We start from the raw sequence: 24,635 nt of genomic DNA on the forward strand, positions 1-24,635 counted from the left end.
TATATATATATGATCTTTGTCACTCCGACGAAGAGCAGAGGGTCTTTGTTCTGCGGCAAATAGTGTTATGAGATGGTCTGGTAGTAAAGTGGTGCTGTTTGAAGTGACAGAGATGTGAGAACAGTGAGACGCTTCTCCCAGGAGACCAGGATCTTCATAGTCGTGGAAGCTGTAGTGCTGCCTCCCCCCGGAAGATGAGGCGCGTGTGGAACGAGGGATCAGGAAAGGCTTTACAATTACACACTGCAATCGCCCAGCGGTTGATCAAGACCAATACAGCCGAAGTAGTTTCAAACGTCAAGAGGTTGGTACCGTACAAAAGCAACTTTTGTGATTAGTGGTATTAAGAGCCAGAGTTTTATGGCTTACTACTTTTGCCCTCGGGCTTGAACGAACTCACACTGTCGTGAGTATCAAAAACAGGCCCTTATTTCCAGGTGTGGCAGTCAGAAGGAATTCCTCCGCACATGGCGCAGACCGTACAGGGAAATAGGACACGTTCTCTGTGACTTGGAACCTGGAACATGAAGACTCTACGGGATACGGATGGAGCTGGCAAGCCTGAAAATCGCTCTTGTTGCACAAGAACTCAAACCCCACAGGATAGACCTCGGTGTACTCAGTGAGGCCACGCTACCTGACCTAGGAAACCTACAGGTGGTTGGCTCTGGTTATATCTTTTAGTGGAATGGAACAACGCAAGAAAGTCGGTGTCAGATTCAAGGTTGTGAACACATGAATCAGAACGATGGATCGATTGAACTGCACCAATCGGCGGGTGATTGGCAGTATATTCCAGCTGTCAAAGTCAAGGTTTGCGGCATTTGTCGGCTATTGTTCATCCCCATTGTCACACATAAACAATGGTACAATTTCTACGGCCTATTCTTAGTTCTGGTTAGCGTCGCACACATGCTGGCAACATCATCCCTCAGGTTGGTAAGAATGTGGGGACTTGGGAGAAGATAATGGTATCAGATTAATGAACGACAATGGCGAAGGACCATTAGTAATGTGTGCGGCATTTGAACTCGATGACGACCAGCATGTCTTAGGATCTGGTTTATCCAATATCAATATATCAATGTATCACTGTTCGGCATGAAAATCTTAATTGCGTACTGATCACAAAAGTGACACATGGTGCTGAATCCACTGGATCACTACCTGGTACGTCCTGAAGTGTGAGTCACACTGGGAAAACTGTCGCATCATGGACACGAGGGGAGAGCAGCAGGACTTGGCTGTTCTTTCCGTGGAATTTTTCAGACCGGGAAGACATTGCAAAATGGAATTCCATACCTACCATGCAGGATTTTGGGGCTTGAAAAGATAAAAAGCTAATTGTCCTGTATAAATGGAAAGGCGTATAACTACCAAGAAGTCATTTTCCTGTGCATCATATCCTGCTCAGTTTCTAGCCGCTGGCATTTTGGAGGAAAACATTTCTGAGAACAATTGTGGGTTTCGAAGGTTCCGACCCAAATTTCGCCTCAAGGCAAACTCAGCAAAAGTGTTGTGAGTGATATCCCCCACTTTATTAGCTGCTTGTGGATTTCACAGAACTCCTCGACTCAGTCAGCAAAAAAGTCCTATAGATCGTCCTACAAAAGCCTGGTTGTCCAGACAAATTTGTTGGCCTCAGGGAACTCTTTCATACCGAGACAAAAGCTTGGGTGCGCACCTGCTAATCTATCCTGGACGATTTTTTATATGTACCAAAGTGAATTTGGGCTGTGCTCCCCTAGTCCCGCCGAGTCTCTGTCTACCAGCCATCTACGCAGAGGCGCCTGCCATTATGATGGTGTGCAACTCGGAGAGTTTTCTGGCCAAAATAGTACTGTGCAATTTCACTGTCCGCATGTTGTTCTTTACGGGCCACTGAGCCTTATTTAGACAGTCCGGGGCGAAATCGCAGGGGCTGACTACGGCATCTGTTTCCGTGGTATCACACTGGCTGAGACATAAATATTCCTAAAGCGTTTGTTTTTTATCAGCCTGAATCGGGAATCCAGATAAAATACCACGTATTCTGCTAAGTGTTTTGAGGTAGCGTGCTGCACGTACTGCCGATATCCTGACAACTCACTATTCGAGGACATGATTCTTGGCATGGAAATGGACGTACGAATGGTAAAAGCCAGTATGGCATTTGATCGTTTTGAGAAACGTGTCAGAAGCAACCGTCACTCGCGTATAGATACCAGGATTGCAGTGCACTGGGCTATTGTGCTCTTTTTACTACTGACTGCCACATAGATACCAGCTTACTGGGGTTCTTGACTGGTTTCGTGTGCACTATCTGCGCAAGATCAGATCGAATGAACGCATCCGGAACGCCATAGTCCTTCGAACAACAAATTTGTTGGAGTTGAATGCAGTCTAATGTAAACTCAGCTCCATCGGTTAGGCCAACTGAAGCAAATGACGTAAACTCGCGTCCTAAAGCGACTTGTATGTGGTTAGTTGGAGAGCGGTGTTAAAATTGAGGGGCACCCAAAATTCCGCTCATGAGAAATTCCTCAGCTTTCATTCGACGTGTTGGAGGACCTAGCCCATCTAATGAGCCTTGAGAAGCAACGCGTTGCAATGCTGAACATCAAATGAGCTATTCGGGAAGGAGTGCAGCCCCAACTAGCCTTTATCCTACGGCATGAACCGTCTTCAGCACACACAGATGAGTAGGTCAGATCCGTAGTCCGCTAGTCAGTTGGGTATTCTCTGTCTGCTGTGCAACGCTCTGTTAAGTTCATCTTGACCTCTTATAAGCTTGTTCAACCTTCAAAATTGACAGTCTTTAATTCGGAAACTGAGTTTATGGCCTTACTACCTGGAAGTTGAGGTGGTAACGTAAATCCCGTCACTGGATGGCCTATAGAGTTACTCTGGACACCTACTTCAGCCTGGATAAGCCAAATCCATGGAATCAGCAATCTTACTGGTTATTCTATCCAAACACCTAACCAAAATCTGCATCCCTTATTTTGTCGCATGTATCCCATTTAAATAAACTATCTACAAACATTACAAGACTCTTTCAAAATGCTTCCCTGAGACCACTTGCTTAATGTAGTGGATTTGTTTGTACGAATGTGCCTACGTTTTCGAAGCATTTACTCTCTTGTCCTTTGATTCCTGTATGAGATTTAAGTCTTCTAATATATTCTATACCCATTGGCACCATTAGATAACTTGATAGACCTCAGTTAAATGAATTATCTTCATAAGTGTGCTGGTTGAAACGAATTTACATGTTAGTAAACTACAGCCTAGACCAACATGTTTTGCTGTAAGAAATCAACGTCATGGGTCAGACATTCGGGCTCGAAATAGGCCTATAAGTCACTGGTGTACTCGGTCGGTATGAAGACGGGTTCCAGTATATCAGTCGTGTAAAATGTTCTGCAACCGATTATGCTGCGTAGCGACCTGAGGGCCAATATTCGAGATGTTGTAGTGGCTTTCTATTCTGAGCGAGACTGCCCATGAGATTAATGTCTGTTCAGGCAATTTTCTCTTGAACATTTTTCTGGGTTCACCCCATTTTTGCTGCTGTCACAGTGTGAGCATGCAATAGAGGCTATTTTAATTATCCTTGGGGTTCGAAAGCTGTGGATCTTTGTGGGGAGATAACTCTTCCGACATTTCAGGTGGTAGATCGCTCATCTTCCCCTTGTCTTTGAATGAGGAAAATTCAAGCAAATAAGATATTTGCTTTGTTTGAATTTTTTCAGTCCTGTACTTCTCACAAAAATGGCACTTCTCCCAGCCTACGCGTCGATAGCCACCAAGTACTTAGTGGATCAATTTTCTATGCTTTAGCATCCTTTCTGGGGGGATGTCACAAACTAGTACCGTTTAAGCCCTCACAATCTACGTCTACTTGATAGGTCACTAGTACAGTCATCATCAAACAGTATCTAGTGCAACATTGCCAATCAATTATTGAACCCAGAGTGCTTTACGTAGACCATTTGGTGTGATGACTTCGTACAACGTTTCTGCAGATTACACTGTCAAACGAGGAGAGTCAGAGTTACTATCAGCAGACGGATTATAAGCTCGGCTACGTCTTGGGGGGAAACGAGTGTCCGGATTACAGACGCATACCAGCCATCCTTGACTACCCGGTTCAGTCGGCGATTTGCTCTCCCCAAGATGGGCAATCACTGGAAAACGAAGGGTCCATTACAGTCCGGGGGTGAGTTCCTCACTCATCGTATCGTTTGAACGGGACTGTGCAAAGTTACTTTTCTACACAAATATTCTTCCGTTTATTGACTATTTCTGTGGAAACATGCTATCCATACGTGTTGTTAACGAAATATTGGAATTTTTGGTATGTATCATTACTCTTGGCTTTTGGCTTTTTTACGAGCATATTCAAGAGACTTTTGGACAATCTGTTCCTCACCAATTAATCTCCCAAATTTAGACCCGAAGCCGTAAATTCCCCTTCCTTGCTGATTTCTGTAGGAGTCCTTTGATGGAGCATCTTGGATCACGAATAATTTGCACTAGTACCCCCTTTTAAATATCATTGAAACCAGCTGATTTTTGGTCGGTAACATGAAGCTTCGAACAAGATACTTTACCATGTATATTTAAATATACATTTATACCGGGAGTCAGTTAGCTGTGAATTGGTACTAAGTGCAAGAAGGGCTCCTTGTTTTCCTTGGGACTGAAATATGCAGTGACTCATGGTTGAAGAGAGAGCCTCCCAAAAAGGCTGCTTCTCGCTAAAGTCTGTGGCAGCGTTCTTCATCAACCTCGATCTATTTAAAACAACTATATACTATATATACTATCTATACTGCACCATATATACTATATATACAGTATATGTATACTATACTGTACATACTATATACTTACTGTATACTGGATGATCTATATACTTCGTATGAACGTATCTGTACCAAGCTACCAATAGCTAGAAAACGTATTTTCATAATCCCCACGAAAAACGGAGAAGTCACGCAGTTACAGATCAACAGTGCACTCAGTTGAAACAGCACGTATGCTGTGTGTAAACATTTTAAGGTTACGTAGAAAATTTTGTACATCATAATAGCTAGGAACGGCTGACTTCTACATTCTCAGCACATTTGAGAGCACGTGAGTTCCGGTGACTAGGCGAAATAGTGTAAACAGAGAAGTTATCACAAAGTCGACGAAATGGACCGCTTACAATTATCCCGCTGATTTCTTTGTAACCTCAGTTCCTCAGCGCGAAACTGACATCTTGTTACATTGGACAAACAAATATTTGAAAACCCTTTCCAAAGCGTTATGTGGAAATTTCCCCCAAGAGCTCAAGACACACAGAATGTTCATAGAGGAGCTTTGGAAAACGGTGCCTCTATACTCTACGCACGTTTTTTTCTCATTTTTTCGTTTCAAAAGGTTCAGCCACCTCCAGTTATTTCTGATCACATCATTGCCAATTTCCTGTGTGATTGGTTTCAAGATAGCAACCGATGATCATAGGCTGCTAGGAGCTCAACATGTCCAAACCGATTGTCGAAATTCACCAGCTTCGAATACTTTGGACCTTACAGATCTCCAGTAATGAGCAATCATCTGAGTCTCTGAAGATCTTCTGGTCGATCCATCCGTTTTTAAAGGACAGGTCACTGTAAAAGCACTAGTCCTACCGTTAGAATCCGGTTTAAAATGACTTTCGACCGACACTCAGAGTTGAAATCCTACTGCCAGTTTAAGTTTGCCTTTCATGAAAACAGCGCCAGGATTTCGTCACCTTTTTTGTAAAGCTAGAGCAATGCCACAATCCGTTTGTTGGTTGCGAGAGACAGTTTATTCATGGATAGGCTCAGTTCCTTTCTTCAACAAACCAGGGTTATTCAAGCTAGTCACATGTGAGTCAGACGATTCGCTTTTAGGATTTTTAATTTACCCCTTAACAAGATACAAGCAGACCTACACAAGGTGCATTGTAATTCGAATGTGGAAGAAAGGCTTTCGAATATTGCAGATGCGCTGAATCTGCTGCACTGGAAACCATTTGCGACATGGAGCCTTGACAGAACATAGCATGACAATTTGCATAGTCCAATGGGCCACAGTATCACAGAGGTCCATAAAGCTGTTTCCGGAGCATAGAGACAAGTCGTTGAGCACGTACGTTAAGCATTAATATGCCTCCAGGAGCTGAGACCTCAGTAAGTAGAAGTGATTTTGAATCAAATACATCTTAGTAATATGAAAAATATGGGGATAGCTGCCCTCAGGGGATAACTGAATATTTTCACGCACACGACTCTCTTAAAGGTTTTTTGTCAGGTTGTATAAAAGCTGACGTATTAGGCGGGAATACGTAGCTTAAGAAGCTCGAAACAATCATGGCTACTCAATGACCTACATAAAACAATTAGATGACAAAAACGGATGGATGCACGCGGCTCGTATTGGCTTATCACTATCTTACCAATACTAACCAGTGCTTCCGACGAGGAAGGAACCCTCCGTAGAAGCCAAATAGGCTATTTCCTGGCGGTGACTTATGTTAAGGGAAACTCTCTATCTTGTACAATGGGCTGATACAGATAGTTCAGTTACAAAGGCTTTGTCCTCCATCTTGTAGTTTTACTGCTACTTTAAGAAGACATTTTGTTTATAGGTCTTCATTACTCGGTGCGGTTCAGAATTACCTTCATTGTGAACAGCCATGTATTCTTTGTTCGGTGACCGATGGCTTTTAAGGAGGAAGAAAGCACTGGAAGACGATAACTACGAACAAAAAAGTACAACTTCATTGATGACTACTCTTAGACTGTGGGTCCTGATGTTGTATTGAGAGAAGGGTTAGGAATGATTTCAAGATAAACAGAGCACCAGGACGTCATCAGACACATGACTAAGCGGTTAGTACTAGAGATTTACCGGGTGTCCCGTAGATGCCCTTCGAGCTCACAAAAATGTGCTTTGGAAGCAACCGGCATTTGACCAATGTAGATGAAAATCAAAAGTCCAGTATTTGGAGTGTCGGCAGCTAGTCTCACATGTGACTACCATTTGACAGCTTTTCCGTCAATTCGGAGTCACAGAGATCGACAAAATTATAGACTTCCGATGTCTTTCGCTCTCACGAATAACCCAGGCTCAGGGTGATCAAGGCATTATTGGTCTTGCCTTTTGGAATGGTAATATCACTTTGTTCAAAGCACCGGGGTTGTTGTAACTGCCCATTTGGGTGAATTGCTCAGCTTTCATGCACATTTTGTGCACTGCTACTGCACGGCAGAAAGTAAAACATCAATCATCGGAGGCTTACAATGAGAAGCGAAAATTTCACTTCCGTGCTCCAGAAATCCAACTCTTTCGACTGAGATACCATCACCTTCATAAATGTGCTTCATCGATCAGTATTTTCCTAAATTACTGGAATAGATGGATTGAACCTAAGATCAAGCCTTTTGGTTTCAGAGTGTTGGCGGCCTTTAAACAGTCTTTGTTTCCTCTTAAGTTGTCCGTCATATCGAGTGACTTTCCTTCTCAGTTTGATCAAACAACTTCATCCTTCTGCTTTCGACTTTATTAATGATTCTTGGAAGTCGAGAGCAAACTGACGTGATTCGTAAGTCATCGTTGGCATCTGGGCGTAGTGACTTGCGATACAGTATTGTAGATGGTGGTTTGGGTAAGCTCACTAAACACTACTGTCCTCCCTCAGACCTGGTTAGCCGATAAAAAGCGCCCTCAAAACAGCGTGCGTTCTCTATCTCACCGTTGAATGCTGCCGCCGGTTTATTATTTTTGGGGAGCAGGAACCACTGTGTCCCAGATTATGCCTAATGTAGTCACTAGCATTAGGATTTGGCTTTCATGTCTTACTCCATGTACTGTCAACCTAAGCGAATCCCTTCGTTTCCAGGTGATGGATCAAACAGCTTTCCGTAAGATTTAACAGTGTTACCTTGCTGTTCCGAAGTAGGGCCAGAGTTGATTTGCGTCGTCTTTGACGTTGGCCACTGGGACGTGACTTTTGGCTCCACAGCTCCTGGCTCGTCTGTAATTCACCTACTGTACTGTGCTCAAACAAGCACCCATCGACAATGAACCATATACAAATTGATTGCCATCCTCTCATTCCCCGGGCATGAATATACAACGTTACTGCACATTTGAAATGGGTAATTTCAAACTCAGTGAGCTATACCCACAAAGAAGCAATTGTGTTCGCGAGAAATGAGGCTTTTTAAAGGCTTCGGCTATTTAGCCGGGATATTCTGGTAGTACACAAGGCCAGTTATTTTCCACTTGAAAAGCAACGAAAAATCAACCAGGAAGGGGATATCGATTGACTCACGGAAAAAAACTGAAGCGTAGATGTACAAGCGATCCCGCAGAGACCAGTCATGTCATTATTCTAGAACACAGATTATGAATCATGCCTGTGGATCTTGGCAGTATGGCCTACGTTGGCATCGCTTCTGGATATGAATATATGGGGAGTTTACCTCGAATTTTCATGGATAAAATGAATACTTCTTTTTGTTTTACTGTTCAGTATTAAACATGGATGCATATGACTTCGACACTACTCGATTGATGGGCAGATGGCTTTCAAGAATTTCAACAATCTACATGTTTGTTAAACTCCAATTGTCAGCTCTAAAAGGCCGGATCCTACGGACTCATGCATGGAAGTTCTCTCATCTACTCACTGGTCGAGCAATTAACATTTACTAAGCAGCGGCTACCAATATGCTTTCACCTTGTCATGTGCCAAATGAAGTAGCGTATGGCACTAATAGCGATACCATTTGTCAACAATGCGAAACGGAAACTAGTGTCTTTAGGAATCTGTCTTATATCCCATATCTTCCCCTGAGTGTGTATTGGTGGGCTCAGACCTGAACGTAAGCAGACTGCATCGCGCATTTCACTAGTAGGGATTTTGAACCTCCGATCTGTGGTTGAAATTTGGATCCTTCCGCTACGAGTGGCTGGTCAGCATTATAGTTAATTTGCACTTATACAGAGTACAGCATCACTTCTCTTTGAGGCACGTACCTAAGACCACGTGGTCACGTAATGACTGGCCCTCGAGTAGCAATTTCTCAACTAGAAGGAAGCAATTGTACAGTGCGTCGTCACTCAAGAGTCGAAATATCCATTGAACAATTCGCAAGCTTTTCCATTCTATCAAGAGACTTCAGCGCATCTTGTTACAGAGGTTCATCTTACTGAGCCTTGACTTAATAGAATCGAGCGTTACCAGACAGCATCTGTTCCTTTGCTACCAAAGTTAGTCCTTGCAATTTCATTGTTGTGTGCTTCAACTAAAACTGCATGCTTACAAAAGAGAGGTAGACACGAGCATACTGATCTAAATATAGAAGAGGACAGGTGCAAATTTTTCTAGTTTTGGTGACGGTGAAATGAAAAATGGATCGGGAAATCCATTAGTGATCATTGGGCTTACCGTTTCTTCCATGAACAGGAACGTGCGTTAAAACCGGCTTCGTGCAACCAAACTTCTAAATGAAAAAATTTGGATCTCGAGTTCACTTCCTTTTCACGGTTCGCGACCTTAAGTCTTGTGAATTGAGAGGCTTCGTTGAGCGATCGGTCATCGAAAAAATCGTTCAGTTGTAACATCCTTCTGGTGCCTAGCTGCCATAATACCCGGAGGAAGCATGAGGGCTAGGATATTACCAGGTTGCCCAAGCCTAGACAGGGGAAGTCGGGAGGCAGAGGTTGGGTTTTAACCATGAACCTTCCGGTCAGTAAATTCGCGCTGTAGTTTTTTTGTCATTATTGTTAAAGTTTGTACGATTTTCCTTGGTTTTGTTGTACTTCCGTCACTATATTTATTTTACCCTTGATTTCTGTAGCTAAAAACAACGGTTTTGAAAAACTCATTAGCCATTCGAATTTGTCCTTTAGGTACGCATTCAGTGGAGGGGGTCGAGGCATTCTCTCCGTGCGGGTCTCTGCTGACGGCGGGAAGACTTGGCACGATGCAACGCTCGCGCCCGTTAGTCCTCCTACGGGAGTTGATCCGGAGGACCTGCCCCCTGGAGATCTTGCTCTGGCACATCGAACTCATCGCCAGTGGGCGTGGACACTTTGGGAAACAGAACTTCCAATCCCAGGTAAGCTTAATAGATTTTAAATAGCTTGACGAATACGGCTTGTGTAACCTCTTCGGAATCACTAACTGATCTACATACGTGCTTAAGCTTGTTTTCATTTTTGCCGCATTCATAAGGACTGGTCAATTGTGTTAATTTATTGTTTTTTTTCCATTTTGTCAGTTCAAGATTCGGCAGTGTTTGCTAATCTTATGAAGTCACTGTTGGAATTAGGACGCACCTCCATAGCAAGCTCAGGTCATCCATGAGCTTAAACCACATTGATCTACCCAGATACCTCCGGCATTGCATTTGGGACGGAAAACCGACATAAGCCGGGCACTTGGTTTGCCATTAGAACTCATCTACACTTTTGACATGGAGTGGCGATCGACGTGACTGACGGTCGTTCAGCGGTTAATTACATGCCTTCGGAGATGTTATTTTTGTAATGCACTACTCATAAGTTTGCTGAAAATTTGTCGACAGCCCACGACCAGTTTCCTCCTTCTTGGAGCTCATCAGGTAGGCGCAGTCCCCGAGGTTCCGTCAGCCTTGAATTACCTTGAATTGAATTAGTCTTATGCTTCACTTGAACCAAATTGCAGGAAATTAGCGAATGTACACTCATTTGCAAACACCATTGCAAACATCACAAAGGAGAGATTCAGCTGGGTTCCAGGTGGGTCTCTCGAAAAACCAAATTAGTTTGCAAATGAGTTTAAATTTGCTAAAATCTTATTTTATCTTCCAAAAGCAGATCGAACGAACGCTAGCTCTACCGTCAGGAGCCTCATGAATAGTCTTTCTCAATTCGTAAACTTTGATTCGTTTCTGTTCGCACTGCGTCTCACACCACATCGGTTTCTAGCATTTCCACAGTTTATCCCTAGGTCAGAAAGTGCGGTTGAGCGGTATGGCGAAGTGAAGGACATAAACTTTGACTGATCTACCTTACTGAAGCATTGATTTATTTCAGTGTAAAAGTGCGTGCTCACAGCAGGCTTTCAGTAGAGAGACGGAGCAAAGCATACGACGAGAAACAGGTTCACCTGCATGTATTAACTTCCCACTCGTGTTCTTGTAACTACTCCTAGTAATGGCCCACGTGCAATTTTTCGGGAACAGTGTGCACTACTAAATAAAAAAAACATATTGGCTATTTACCAATGATATTCAAATAAAACTGAACGCAAGTCCCTATGGCATTCGAGTGCACACCTGATTGACCATTTTATTTGTGTGCATCACGGTGAGTCTTCTGCAAACTAGTCTCGCCAGCCAACCCGTCCTATTAAATTAGTGGCTCTCAAGGACAAAAAGTCTGCCTATCATATGTTCCAATACCTTGTGTCTACTAACTACATGTTACCCCACTGTGCCACTCAACTGCAGCCTATAGTCTAGAGCCAATTCGTGGATAGATCGTATCAAACGAACGCCTCGGTAACCTATTATGAACACTTGGCTAGTAGTAATCGCGGGCAACCTCACAGTTGATCTGAATGCACATCTGGGAGCATGATGAGAGGTCTTCGGAAGTAAATTCCTTCTGTTTTCACTACATCCAAGTCCCATTTTCTGGAGGGACATGCAAAAAGTGGTGCCTCAATGTTATTTTTTAGCGAGTGCAAGTAGTAGGCAGTCAAGATTTCCGCAAGAATATTTCACCCCTATGCTTTAGGTCATCCTCTGCCGAATACTACCTAATGTGACTACAGCTCGTCTAAGCACCTACACATGTTGCCTCGTATGTCCGAAAGTGTTGCTGGTCAGTGGATAGGTCTAGGGAAACGAAGATGCAGCTACCAAGATAACCTGATCACCTAGTTCGCACGGAACAACAACAAGCCGCGTCTGAAATGCGGTTTTCCGTCACTGATGATTGCACCAAACTACCGATGAACATGCTGGCTGAAAAAAAATTTTGAACAGAATGTTGCTGTGAAGCTGGATTTTAGAGGGACCTGTTAGAAATTACCCTCAGTGAAGACATTGTGTGCCTATGTTATCATCTTACAGCCGAAAGACGTGGAGCTGCATAGTGATTTTTTTCTTGTGTGTTTATTAAACTAGTAGCTTTCAGTGATTGCTTCAAGAAGTGAATTACAAGGTCCTGCATGGACTTTGTCTTTGCCTTTGAACACCTGACAGAATTCAGTGTGAAAAGATTTGTGACTTTAAACAGACTAAAGTAAAATAAACAGCCGAGCTTTTACGATACTTTTCGGTTCACCTTATTTGGCATTCGGAAATATGCGCATTTAAGAGGCTATTGTGAGGATCGGAAATAGATAATATTGGGTGTATAGTGTAGAAGGGCTTGAGATGTTTTAGTGGTTAAGATGCAAGCCTACCAACAGGAAAGTCGGTAGTTCGGACCCAACCTCTGCATCTCAACTGCTTTTGTCTGAACTCGGGCAACCTGGCAGTAGCTCAGCTCTCGAGCTTTCTTCGGGTATTATGGTGCTCTGCTGTCTAACATGTGTTAAGGCGAAAGATTATTATCATTATCACATTATCACGTTTAGAAAATCTTTATCTCTGGGAAAAACGGTCAAGAGAAATATATCGGCACCGTCAAACGGTGTTCGTCTCGGTTCATTTTGTCAGCTATAAACCATGTGCCGCGGATAGGTTGATCCAGGCTATTACAGTTCCAACCACCCAAGACATTAAAAGAAATGGTGTAATCACTTAGTCAAGAATGATCCTTTTGATTTTTCTGAGGAAACGGGAAACTGGGAAGCTACTCACTGAGGGCGGCAATTACGATGTGGGAGTGCCATTGACTGCATGACTGAGCCATGTCTGCCAGTGTCTTTAAACATTCGTGAGTTGAGCCCGGGTGTCCTCATCCAGACAGGCAACAGTTGTAAACCCGATGAATTTTTCTGTTTAGTGTTCCCATACTTCACTGCTTACTCGTTTCAACTGAGCAGAGGACTGGGTAAAAAGATTCGTGTGATGCAGACGAACCCCTGTTAATAACTCACCCGATTTTTAAGGTAGTAAAACTATGCACATCAACGCGAGTATGTCAAGCTTAACAGGGGATTACTGTTTGCTGGCATGGTCGCCAGATGTGTTCGCAAAAGACAAACATAGAACTTCTAAGCTACAAAAAAGACAGAAGTGTATTGGGCTCAAACGGCTTCATATTCGATTCCTCTCAATCTGGACGGAAACTCCAGTCACCTAAAATCCACACCAGATCTATATCTTCGTTGGTCACCAAAAAAGTCCCGCTACCTATATATCAGAGAGGGAATTAGTGCAGAGGAGATTTATATAAAAAGCGAGTTATTTCGGGGAGCACCGTAGTGAAGTGTCTTTTCCATTTATAAGATAGGGCAATGAGCATTTCTGAACGGCTAATGACAGATGCATTCCTCTAGACATTGAATTGCTTGATATTGCTACTTGTTCCCCCGAATGAATGAAAATGTGAGATTTTTCGACCAGAAATCTCACCGATTCACATCACTTACACCTTCAGAAACTGGCTTCAATTCTATCTCCTGAAGGTGTTAAACTGTCTAACTACGTATGAGTTCCATCCAAATGGGCCACTAAGTAGTACAGAGATGCAAACATGCATGACACAATAACTAAGCTAACAGTTGTGCTTGAACGAGAACCGGAAATTATCGACGTCGTCCATGTGTTTAATAAACATTTAACACACCAGTACTCAGAGAACTGAAAGCGAAGCCACTAGAGAAATATCACGAAATTCTTTCGGGGATGCGACACCTTACGGTAGCCCCATAATTGTGTTGTGTCTACTAATAAATTTCCAGCTTTTTTTTTATACCATCTGACCAAAGCCATCCTATTCTAAGCACCGGGTTCGACTTCAATGGAATCTGTTACTCACTAATGAAAATAAAGTCCACGTGATTGAGGTCACAATTCTGTTTTGTCTCCTACGTTTTGCCCTCCTGCCAGAACATTGTGGTGTGCAGTCACCTGTGTATGATGTGGTTGTTAATGCAACTTCGCCGAGTCTGTTTTACTTCATATCTACTCCGTACGTAATTGGCAAACCATTCCAAGTTCGTTCGTTGCCAGTACATCCAAAAAACTATGGACATCCTTGCTTAAATCTCTTTTTTCATGAGGATAGACTACTCATGTTCGAATTCAGCTTACCGAGTCGAATTTTCAGTCAAGTCATCCTTGTGTTATTTCTTATATGTTCTACACGTTTATGTTTACAGCTGACGCGAAAGAAGTTGAAATTATCTGTTGTGCTCGGGATTCATCAAATAATGTCCAACCGGAAAGATGCGAAGGATCTCTAAACGTCCGTGGTCTGGTGACCAATAGCTGGCACCGAGTGCACGTTCACATTTTGGATCCCAACGAAAAATAACTTTTCCACCTCAAATTGTTTGTATTACCTCTCTTTGATTTTTCCATCTGTCGTCTTATCACTTCTACTTTGTAATAACCATGGTTGACATTTTTTGCTAAGATCATTTGAAATTCATCAACGGATTACGTACCGTCTTTTTTGCTTATCCAATTCTGTCGAAGGATGTTTCCAACGGGAAAAGAAACAGGTAATGATTTAGTATCACATGCACATACCTTGAGCCTAATATTCCCAGTGGTCTCCTGAAATCTGCCCAACAAGGGGAAAGGTAAATGACATCTTGCAAATGGCTTATCGATCTGCTAGCCAGCATATTGTCGCCCACTAAACATAAGAACCTTCAACAGCTTTTTGTTTTTCCCCTAATCTCAGTTAAGTGGGTATTGATCATTTGACCAGCAAGCCCGTTGAACTTTATCAGGGCCCCGTATTGCACGTCATTATTGATTTGGTGTGTTCTGGTGCGGGCATCAAGCAGAACAAAAGGAAAATGGCACACCTATGGTAATTGCAGTAGAAAAAGTGCTAACATTGGGAATTTAAGGCCACTGGACATTGGCTGGTTCAATGAGCTGAGCAATGTGGTTGCAGACGCTTCGTTGGCAGTCTATTAGACATCACCATTGCGTTGTGAATGAAAGTGTGTAAAGGTTAGAAGTGCATAGTTGCTGCGCGTCAACCCTAATCGTCGTTTGGATGGGCATCCTTATTGGCTCGTCGGTTAACCTGTCATCTGATGAATATACTTTAGACTTGACCACTCCGCGCCCTCCAACGAGATCTTAGTTCTTCTATCTTGACAGTGATCCCTATCATTTGGTCTTTTGACCCAGTGGGTGAGGCTGACCCAGTGTTACCATTGAGTTGGTGGTCCCTTTATCCTGGCATGATCTAATCTTTTTCAGAGAACCATACTTTGGTCCCGTGTGTTGTATTTTCGCCTGTCACGATCTTCAATTTTTCTAGATTCAACTCGTGCCACTCTGATTTTTGTGTATGATGATAAGAGATCACCGTTCATGTCTTTTGATAGCTGCGTTGTATTCTTTAGCTGTCTAAGAGGTTTTCTTCTACTCCGTGCAGTTGATTCGGTATGCGTGGTTCTTTCTCGCGCAACCATCGGTTTCGTTCTTCAAACTTGAGATCAGTTTCTTCAATCTAACGACCAGTTTGTGGGCTACTGGTATTTCTTTTAGTCCTAGTAGCCTGGCTGTGAATTCAGATAGATTATTGATTTACAAAGGAAGTACCAATTTAATTGATTTATTCAGGTGTTCATGTTGTTCTAGATGAGTCTTTTTCCTCAAGTATCTGATAAAGTCCATGAGAAATCCGTCGTTTTGAAAATACACGATTGAGTTCTGTTCTGCTGCACCAAGTTCCCTCATTCGCATAAGCCTTTCGATATGAGATGTTTCTACGTATGATCCGTACAAGCCGTGACATAAAACTAAGATAACACCAGATTCATAATGAGAATGAGAATAATGTAGTGAAATTATCACCCACTAAAAGTGTCAAACTACGGAGCTGGTCGAGACTGAAGTGCTCCCACTCGGCCAAGTGAATTTTGAATCCTCATCCTTCCGAGAGCTGCCCATATTTTATTGTCACGCAGCGGTATTGTCCCCAGTTTGCGTACTCACGCAGCAGTATCATTGACGGTATTACCAATACGCATTCTTTTCGGTAAGTGCCGTCGGGGGATTCTTCCATCGTTGTTGACGATAGGTATGATTTGATTTGCTGGGTTTCCACAGAGGATTGGAACGAATTTAGAATTCGCCAGAGAATAATTGTTTTTCACTTGGATTTTAAGTTTCACAATTCAGGTTGTGCTGATCGTTTACTTGTAGTCCGCCAACTATATTCCACGTAGATACATCCAATTCTGCAAAAATGTTTGTCCAAATAAGATGATATTCTCGGTCCACGATTCCTACACTGGTTTTCACTGTTATTCACAAATCGACGATAGTCAAGAAAATGTGTTTCGCACCCCGCAAAATATAATGTGGCTTCTTTTTCAGGGGACCTACTATAAAGAGCGCTGCTTGAATACGCATATGACAGTTAGCTTATTAGAGGAAACGATGGATTTCGGAGTTATCTCGTATAGAAGACGGATTTTGGGTCTATCCTCAACGGATTTGCACAAAAGATATCCCTGTTTTAATGAAGCATACTTCAGTTGAAACCTCGTTTTGCATTATCCGGTGTCGAGATAGGATCTCCGAAACATCGAACAGCTTTATTGCCATAATTTCTTTCCCTCACTTGCGTTAGGAGGATGCCGCTCCTAGCCATCTACTTCGAACAGGTATTGGTGTTTAAATTTCAGTTTTCGTAAGTGAAACATGTCCCTTCTTCAGAAGTGGTTTAGGTGTAACACCATTATGGTCTGAGGCAGATGACTCCTTGTTGAAACAACCTCACCAACAGGCTCTAAATGCTTGGGCAGTCAGTTCTATCACTGCACCTAGAGGTGGACACAAACATTTATATGAGCAAAAGATACTGTTCTCTTGATGCTACAGGCATAAAAACTGGTAATCAAACAGTATGTGAAAGGATATGCAGGAATGGGAATGTTAGGGTCTTGTTGCCTTGGTCAAACCATGTGCTAATTTTTCTTCAACAAAAATGCCTAAGTTAGGCATGTGCAAAGTTTTACTAGACACAAGTTTGGCTTCCAGAATCGATATTTGTTCCAATCATTTTTTGAAATAGCTAAATGAAGCTAATAAACCCAGATGTGCTATTGAGATTGATCTATTCGAGACTTTCATTACGGATGAACAATGATGGTCACGCTGGGACAAAAGAAGGCTTGTTTGAACGACAGAAATATATGTACGTCTTTCATGCGCTTTATATACTACGAACTTCGCAGCTGCTCGCAACTTATCTTCTTTGATGTCAAAACAATTAAAGCATGAACTGGGCGGAAAATATGAAACTAGATCAACCTGATAATCTCTGACAAATAAAATCTGTCGTGGGCTCCCAAGAACTTTTCAGCAACTTTGGAAGTAGTGTTCCGTTTAAAATATTAACTGCAATTTTTTTACATCCATGAGCTGATTATTCCCGATAGTAAAAAGTGGATACAGAAGCATAAACAGGGGGGGGGGGGGGGGTTGAGATAGTCACAAAAACAAGGAACTAGATCAGCTGAACTGAATTAATATTTCACACTAACGATAAGTGTACAAAATGGGCTTCAGCTGCTTATTAGGAATGTTTGATGAAGATAATGGAAATGAAATGAGTGAAAAGTTGGTATACCTGTTGCAAAAGCTCTCCTCAGTCTAACCAGGGGGCTGAATGTGGCAAGTTCAGAGATACGTGTGGCACAATATCCTCAGCACAGCTAAGACCTACACTTAAGAGTAGTTAGCACTTTACAGATAACGGACCAGCGATTTATACTTCCCTTTTATAATTTAGACGTCTGATATTCACAACCCAGCCACGTCGAGTGATGATTGATCATTTCTGACGATTTCCGCCAAAGTTGAGTGGTATATTCTCTATGAGAACGAATGTATGCAGTTAAAATGCAACAAACTTTTGGTCCGAAATTTCCCAAACGCTCTATGGAGAAGTACGAAATTCCGTGTGTCATCAGTTGTGTCGGATTAAAAAGATTAGGTTCTATTGTGTAAGCATGCTGGTGTCATTTTGGTCAAAACTGGATGGTGGAACGTGAGCTCTAGTGGAATATGAATAATTTTCATGGTAGCGCATTGTTAACACATTGCATGTGAGTAAATTAATGATTGCTAACTTAAGATTACCAATGTTCGTTTTCTAAATACATTCTACCTACAAATGGGAGTCAGAAGTGCAATAAATTTCCAGACAGTTGAGATTTCGGATGAATACATTCGTGGGGTAATTGTTAAAAATTACAAATTGTCAAGGAGCCGGAACCAGCATTTTAGCGGTTGATTCCTCCTGCGAATCAACGGGGTTATTTTCTTTGATGTTTTGATTACTCATAAGTAGCGTAAATTGTGCCTGTTTATTATAAGGCCACTTTGCTCTCTTGATATTCATTGTCTGGTTTTAACTTCCTCTAACGTCTGCTTACTCTCTACTTTATTGCCTGCACATCCTCATTTACAATTTCCTATTAACCTTGACTATTTGTCAGTGATCCGACGGAAAAGCGCGGCGACCAGGGGTCAAACTCTGAACCGTTCGGATGGAAGATGAGAGTGCTACCAACCACTCCAACTAGAATTCCACGCCAGCATCTTACCAGACAGTCTTTGTTTCAAACGGGCCTAAGCGCTCATTCTGCTTTGACACGCGGCCCGTGCTGCTGCATCGCACTGCCAGCTCAAGGCTGCAGGTACGTTTACTTTGGGCCAAATTCACCGGATATCCGGTTGCCAGACAGCTTCTCTTACCTTCCGTTCGTACTGCGCCGTCATCTCTACATACGGCCAAGTTGCGCTGTCTGACTGCCCGTATTCGCGCGTTTGTATATCACTTGTTACTTATTCCCTATTGGTTCTAGAAAGCCCTACTGTTTCACTGCTCCTTTTTATCATTTGCGCTAATACTGATTGTACGTTCTGTTTGATTCATGCTGACTACTAACCCAATTGTTAATAGAACTATTTCTCAATACAGCATCTAATGCCTTCATCCGTCTGACCCCACTGCCCACGAATATATGTAGCCCGATAGCTCCAATCATCCTCTAAGATCCTTGGCTGTCCGGATCTCACACTAGTTGATTTAGTCTTGATAGACCCTTACTTTCCGAGTTCCTTCACATAGGAATTTTGGGTTGTTACTCGCAACTGTCTTCGGTGCCACATCTATTCATTTCTAGCGATCCAAACAATGAATCACTTTCGAGAAGTTCAGGTAGATTACATTAGATTTTGTTTCAGCATCCACAGTTTTGATCACGTCTTTCCGGCTATCAGTGGATTGGATATTTATGGATTTTGTTTGTCAAGGCGCAACGGCATGGAGCCAGAATACAAGATTGTTTGAATTAGGCCGATTATCTTGGTTAATGTAACTTCCTTGCATTTGGATACGACTGGGTTCGGCTGGTAGTTCAGTCTGCTCTGCAATCGGAATTAAATATGAGAGTGAGGGTTTCTTTTTTCTAAAATGGGACAAAACGGTTTTTCTCAAACCACTGAGGGGTTGACCAAAGTTTCGACCAGCATCTCTGTCGGTGATCTGAAAACCATTAAACATAAATTGTGCGTCCGACTAATTTATTGCAGTAAAAGCGTATTCCTTTGTACGGTTTTGGATAAGAATCATCGAGGTAAACTGTGTTAGATATGGGTGCAACACGGAACAATTGTTCAGGCTGCTCCAGTCAACAGAATGATCAGATATTGTCATTCTGATGAGCAATTTGAACGCGTAAGTCGGACGACTAAGCAGAAAGAAACAGTTGGTAAACAGACAGTAGGGGAGATTGTTTTCAGCCAATACGAGGCTTCAACATGAACGTTCACTTTGCGCCAACTGAAGCCTACCAGTCGCAAACTGGTCTCAGATTCATTGAATATACTCATAAGTCATGAGATGATAGCGAAAACGGTCTGCACTTTGAAGATTTTGAGTACGAACCCTTCAGAATATCTGTTCAGCAAGGATAAACATCTCAAAAACTGATATAATTAACGGTTCGTACTCAAAACTACACAACCTGTAAAACGCAAACCGAAACAATGTTCATTTGGGAAAAAGCCCGTACACACAAGACTCTCATTCAAAGGTGACTCGATTGCTGAATGAATTGCCAGAAGGCTGAGAAATTCTGCTGGTTCGGCATGCGTAGCGCTTTTGTATGCTTAAGCTCCAGTTCTAGCCCCACTCTCAGGTCCCACTTGAAGGACAAATCGCCGTGCTTCTGTGTGCACTCATTTGTATACTCCTGCCGGGCATCGTACGCTAGTCGTACAACAAGACTTTTGTAGGCGAGAGTGCGAGAACACAACCCAAAGTCTCTGAGTGGCAGCTGGATAAACCGGGCTCAGCTGTAATTCTATCACGTCTACCGAAACAAATCGTGCTATTGACAAAGAAAACACCGTCAGTAGTATGTACTGGGTACCTATGAACCGATCAAGACTGGTGCGATCCAGACTATTATCGATCACAGAGGTGATTAGAATCCGACTGCATGATCCGTAACCTTACGTCCAAAAATAATTTGTATGCCCTCTGAATTCGAGCTGGCCTGCGCAAATTTCGGTACCACTTGCTTGATCGTGTGACACTGACCAGTGCACCTCAAGTTCAATCCCATTACTTTCATTTCGATCATTATTTCACTATGAAGCACGTACCCGTGTATTCTACATGAGTTTTTTATGTGACTTCTGTTACCATATGAAGTTGTGATGCTTTGGCCAGGAAAAACAATCACAGAAAACAAGCTGTATTCGCTACCTTCTTGTTAGTCCCAGGTTTATCTGGATCTCATGGTCACCAGTTTTCGATGGAAAGCCTCAGTTGTTGTCACTTATGAGGTGCCCATTTTGATTCCGACCATGTCATCGTGTGGTTTCGCTTGTAAATCCGCTTTTCCCAAGGAATGCGTTTACCGAAGCAGAGCTGTTTTTCTCAGCAAATTCAACGGGTTTCGTCATCGAGCTGATCTGACTGATGGGCTTCTGGAACTGCACGGTCAACCTAATGATGTACGATGGTTAGCGGAGCAGTGGATAAAATCGTGGAAGCAACGCTATCAGGTTTAAAAACTATTTTCTCGAGCCATTTAATTCGACCAAGTAAACACAAGATCTCGTCGACATCAACAGATCTTCTTGATACCAGGAAAGTAATATCAACACTTAGCTACCAAGTTGGATACGCGAATCTCTGAAACTTCAGATAACCAAAAATGACGGAGAATAATGGTGGTTTACTGGAGCTCGTAGGGTGGAGAAAGCTCTCCATTTATGGAGCATTCACAATCTACATCAGTTAATTCCATCGACATCCGTAAGTAGGTGTAGCAATTAAAGGACTGGCTTCGATACATGCCATGGAAGAGTTCACTGAAGCCTTGTGAAACTCTAACATTGATCCTTGCCAGCCACAGAAATCCGGGGCTGGGTCTCCTTCCGCACACGTGACAAGACACATTGAACAATTCGGGGAAAGTGGTGAAGCGCCAGTGAACGGTCTAATGACTATTTAATAGGGTGTTTTGTATGAAAACGGAATACCGAAAGAGTGAAGCATTTCGGTATTGGTTACAATCTGAAAAAAGAGGGAAAAAACACCCTGCAAAAATAAACTTGAAATAAGCTTGTAGCCCCAGCTTACAAGTTATTTTTTGGCACAGACTGACCGAGTACTTGCCTGGCTGAGGTCGAGGTCACTTCTCAAATCAGGGTGCCAGGACAGCTTTTGATGCCGGGTTGATGGTAGCTTTTCTCTCAAGAGCAAAGTACACGCTGCAACATTACAATCCACACTGGTATGCGGATCAGAAATGTGGAAGGTACACAATTTGGGACGTGATAACCAGACATGGTGGATGGCACTGGAAACAAATATCACAACGTCTGCATCGTACGCGTATTCCACTTCAAGTACGTTCCTAGTTTTAGCAGCATGCTAAACAAGAATCGATTCCATGTGACATATACTCGTTAGGCGGAGATTCTCCGTTCTGCCCTAAAGGACAGTGACTGGTTAAAAGCACTCCTTCCACAAGCTTACCTGTTTGGTATCACATGAACTCACCTAACCAAGCGACGTCTTTCTACGAGAGTGAAAGACTTTTTTAAGTAAATGATCAGCTAATGACACTCAGGGCAGACGAAGCAGCAGTCATATATTCAAATCTACTTTCGCAACTTGATGCCTCAGCTCCAAAGCTAGAAGTTGTCATTCTCCGGGGTAACTTGCATCAGATTTAATTAGTTTTATTCCCGTCGTCCCACAAAGGACGATTTACGTAATTACTGGTGGAAACGGATATAAACAATTCAGAATAATATGAGATCAAATCATCCGCCTTTATACCCACCTGGCTGCCGGGCCTGTGCATCGTAATCACGCCCATCGGGCTAACAGAGGGCTGAGTGGTACTGGTTTAACGCTGGACGGTCTGACGTGGGCACGTGGTCGTACACTTTCACCCAACTCGAGACACCGACGGATATGGAGATCAACCGATACTAGTGTTGCAAATGCCGTCACCCTCCTCCTAGGTTGTTTGACTAAGTGTTGAAGGTGTAGGCATCCCGGATATCTGTCACAGAGCAGCAATGTTCCCCTCTCGCACCTATTTTTCTTCTTTCCTTCGTAGAACTCTGTTCACACAAATTCATACGATTGTTCAGCAATGAAGCACCAATATTCCCTTGTGGGGTTGCGGTCAATAATGATGGGGATGATGTAACAAGAAGCTGAACTTCTCAGGGCGGATTACACTTCGCACCATCCAAGAGGGCCTTCGTGTGACGGACGTGCGATGCAAATAATAACTTCCTATAAAACTCGCAGTCGTTCCGGTTTTCTTGCCACGAAGTTATGCCAAAATGGGAGAAATAGTAACCGATTCAGTTTGCCTCAGAGAAGTTCTTTTCTGTGTCTCTATCTATCTGCGATTCAGTAAACCTCCAGTAAGTTGTTGACACCTCCGGTTACCAGAAGGCATGTTGTCGGATCGACAAACTGTTTATTCCCAAAAAAAGCAGTAGCACTTTTCTCATACTGGGTCCATATAGTCTAAAATCATTGTGAGAGTTAGCATAGATAAAAACAACCCAGAAAGTGAAACCGCGAAGAATTCTCGAGGTGCGCGCATGCGGAAGCGAAGAGGTCCCCATTCAGGTATTGACCCGTAACCAAGCATGCTATTCAACTTTTCGAACATATGTGTCATTTTAATGATAATGGCGTAGTAGAAACAGCACAAGACGGTGCGAACGAAAGCTGGAATAATCGGAAGTAAAATAGTGACTGTATAATTTCTGGGTGATTGCAAAAGAATTGAACTTTGTCTTGCACATTACAGTGCTACTGAAGCTTTCCACTCCCTTGCTCTTAACCGGTTGTAAGATATCTCTGGACCAACTGCCAGGTTTCGAAAGGACAGGGTATATCACTGGTCTGCAGGCTATTGACTAATGTTCATATTCACTCTGTATTTTACACATGCGACACGCAGTTTACCAATTGGAGTTTGTTACTGTTACCGTGTAGATTATTCACACAGTCTTGGCGAAAAATTCCTCTCTAGGATTACATGCTCACAAAAGTTGCACGCAGACAGTTATGCGTACTCGTGTTGCCTATGAAATTCACTGTTTCTAATATAACTGGTGAACTGTACCGCGAATGGAACGTTTTTGGGCCTTACGCACACTCACATGGGAAGGTTTCAATGTTATATTCATACTTAGAAGAATAGCTTCAATGGGATCACAACGCGGAGGATGCATCTGCATCCCAGCCAGATCTTTCGCTAACGATATTCTCGAACATTCTGCGCACAGTCTAACTTCAGCTGGTACAACTTTGAAATATATAGTCACTTTCCCTTGAATTAAGGCCACTCATAAGGTTCGAGAGCCTACAGCTAGTTTTGTCCCCTTTGGGTAGGTGCTGCGGCGTGTGTTGTCAAGAAAACATGTTGCGATATCTCGAATATCGTACCAACTGGAATATAAGACAGCACTTGTACGGTACATCGTGAGCTAAGGTTTCAGATGAATCTGTCTTTAACGCTCCATTTGTTCGAGTAGAACAAAAAGTTGACAGAAGCTTGAGGACCACATGATGGAGGTGGAAACCGGTTGTGAGCCGTCACTTTTACGCTCGATCTTATGTCGAGCTTTCTGCTTTGTTTCCCATTTTGTTGGCTCGTTCGCCTAATGAATAAATAAATTCAACTTTTTTTATCAACAGCTGTGATTTCTAACCTAAAATGAATATTTAGAGACCGCACATCGAGTGACGCGTATACACCTAAAAGGCCTGGTAGCTGCTTAGTGAAAAGAACGACATTAAAACATAGGTATGTATCTCAGAAGATGAAAAACCCTGTGGAACAATCGAAGTTGCATTGTAAATAAAGCAAAAACCACTAGAAATATACTAGTTTCTTGATTCATAGTTGTAGGCCAGTCTTCTTTTTGCTAATC

General features: G+C 42.7%; 2 protein-coding genes across 2 annotated transcripts in view; one reads left to right on the top strand and one right to left on the bottom strand.

The window, feature by feature from the left end:
* The window catches only part of T265_02574 (hypothetical protein), a gene marked incomplete at both ends in the record, with an annotated part of 40,416 nt that extends 25,752 nt beyond the window's left edge, over positions 1-14,664 (top strand). Inside the window, 3 exons of the mRNA XM_009166853.1 lie at positions 4,008-4,201; positions 9,916-10,124; positions 14,327-14,664. Of these exons, the coding sequence (XP_009165117.1) occupies positions 4,008-4,201; positions 9,916-10,124; positions 14,327-14,481 (558 nt within the window). The remainder of the gene's footprint in view (positions 1-4,007; positions 4,202-9,915; positions 10,125-14,326) is intronic.
* T265_02575 (hypothetical protein) overlaps positions 10,017-24,635 on the bottom strand; it is a gene marked incomplete at both ends in the record, with an annotated part of 43,994 nt that continues 29,375 nt past the window's right edge. Inside the window, one exon of the mRNA XM_009166854.1 lies at positions 10,017-10,129. Coding sequence (XP_009165118.1) covers positions 10,017-10,129 — 113 coding nt within the window. The remainder of the gene's footprint in view (positions 10,130-24,635) is intronic.

Source organism: Opisthorchis viverrini, assembly GCF_000715545.1.
Source record: "Opisthorchis viverrini unplaced genomic scaffold opera_v5_31, whole genome shotgun sequence".
Taxonomy (NCBI): domain Eukaryota; kingdom Metazoa; phylum Platyhelminthes; class Trematoda; order Opisthorchiida; family Opisthorchiidae; genus Opisthorchis; species Opisthorchis viverrini.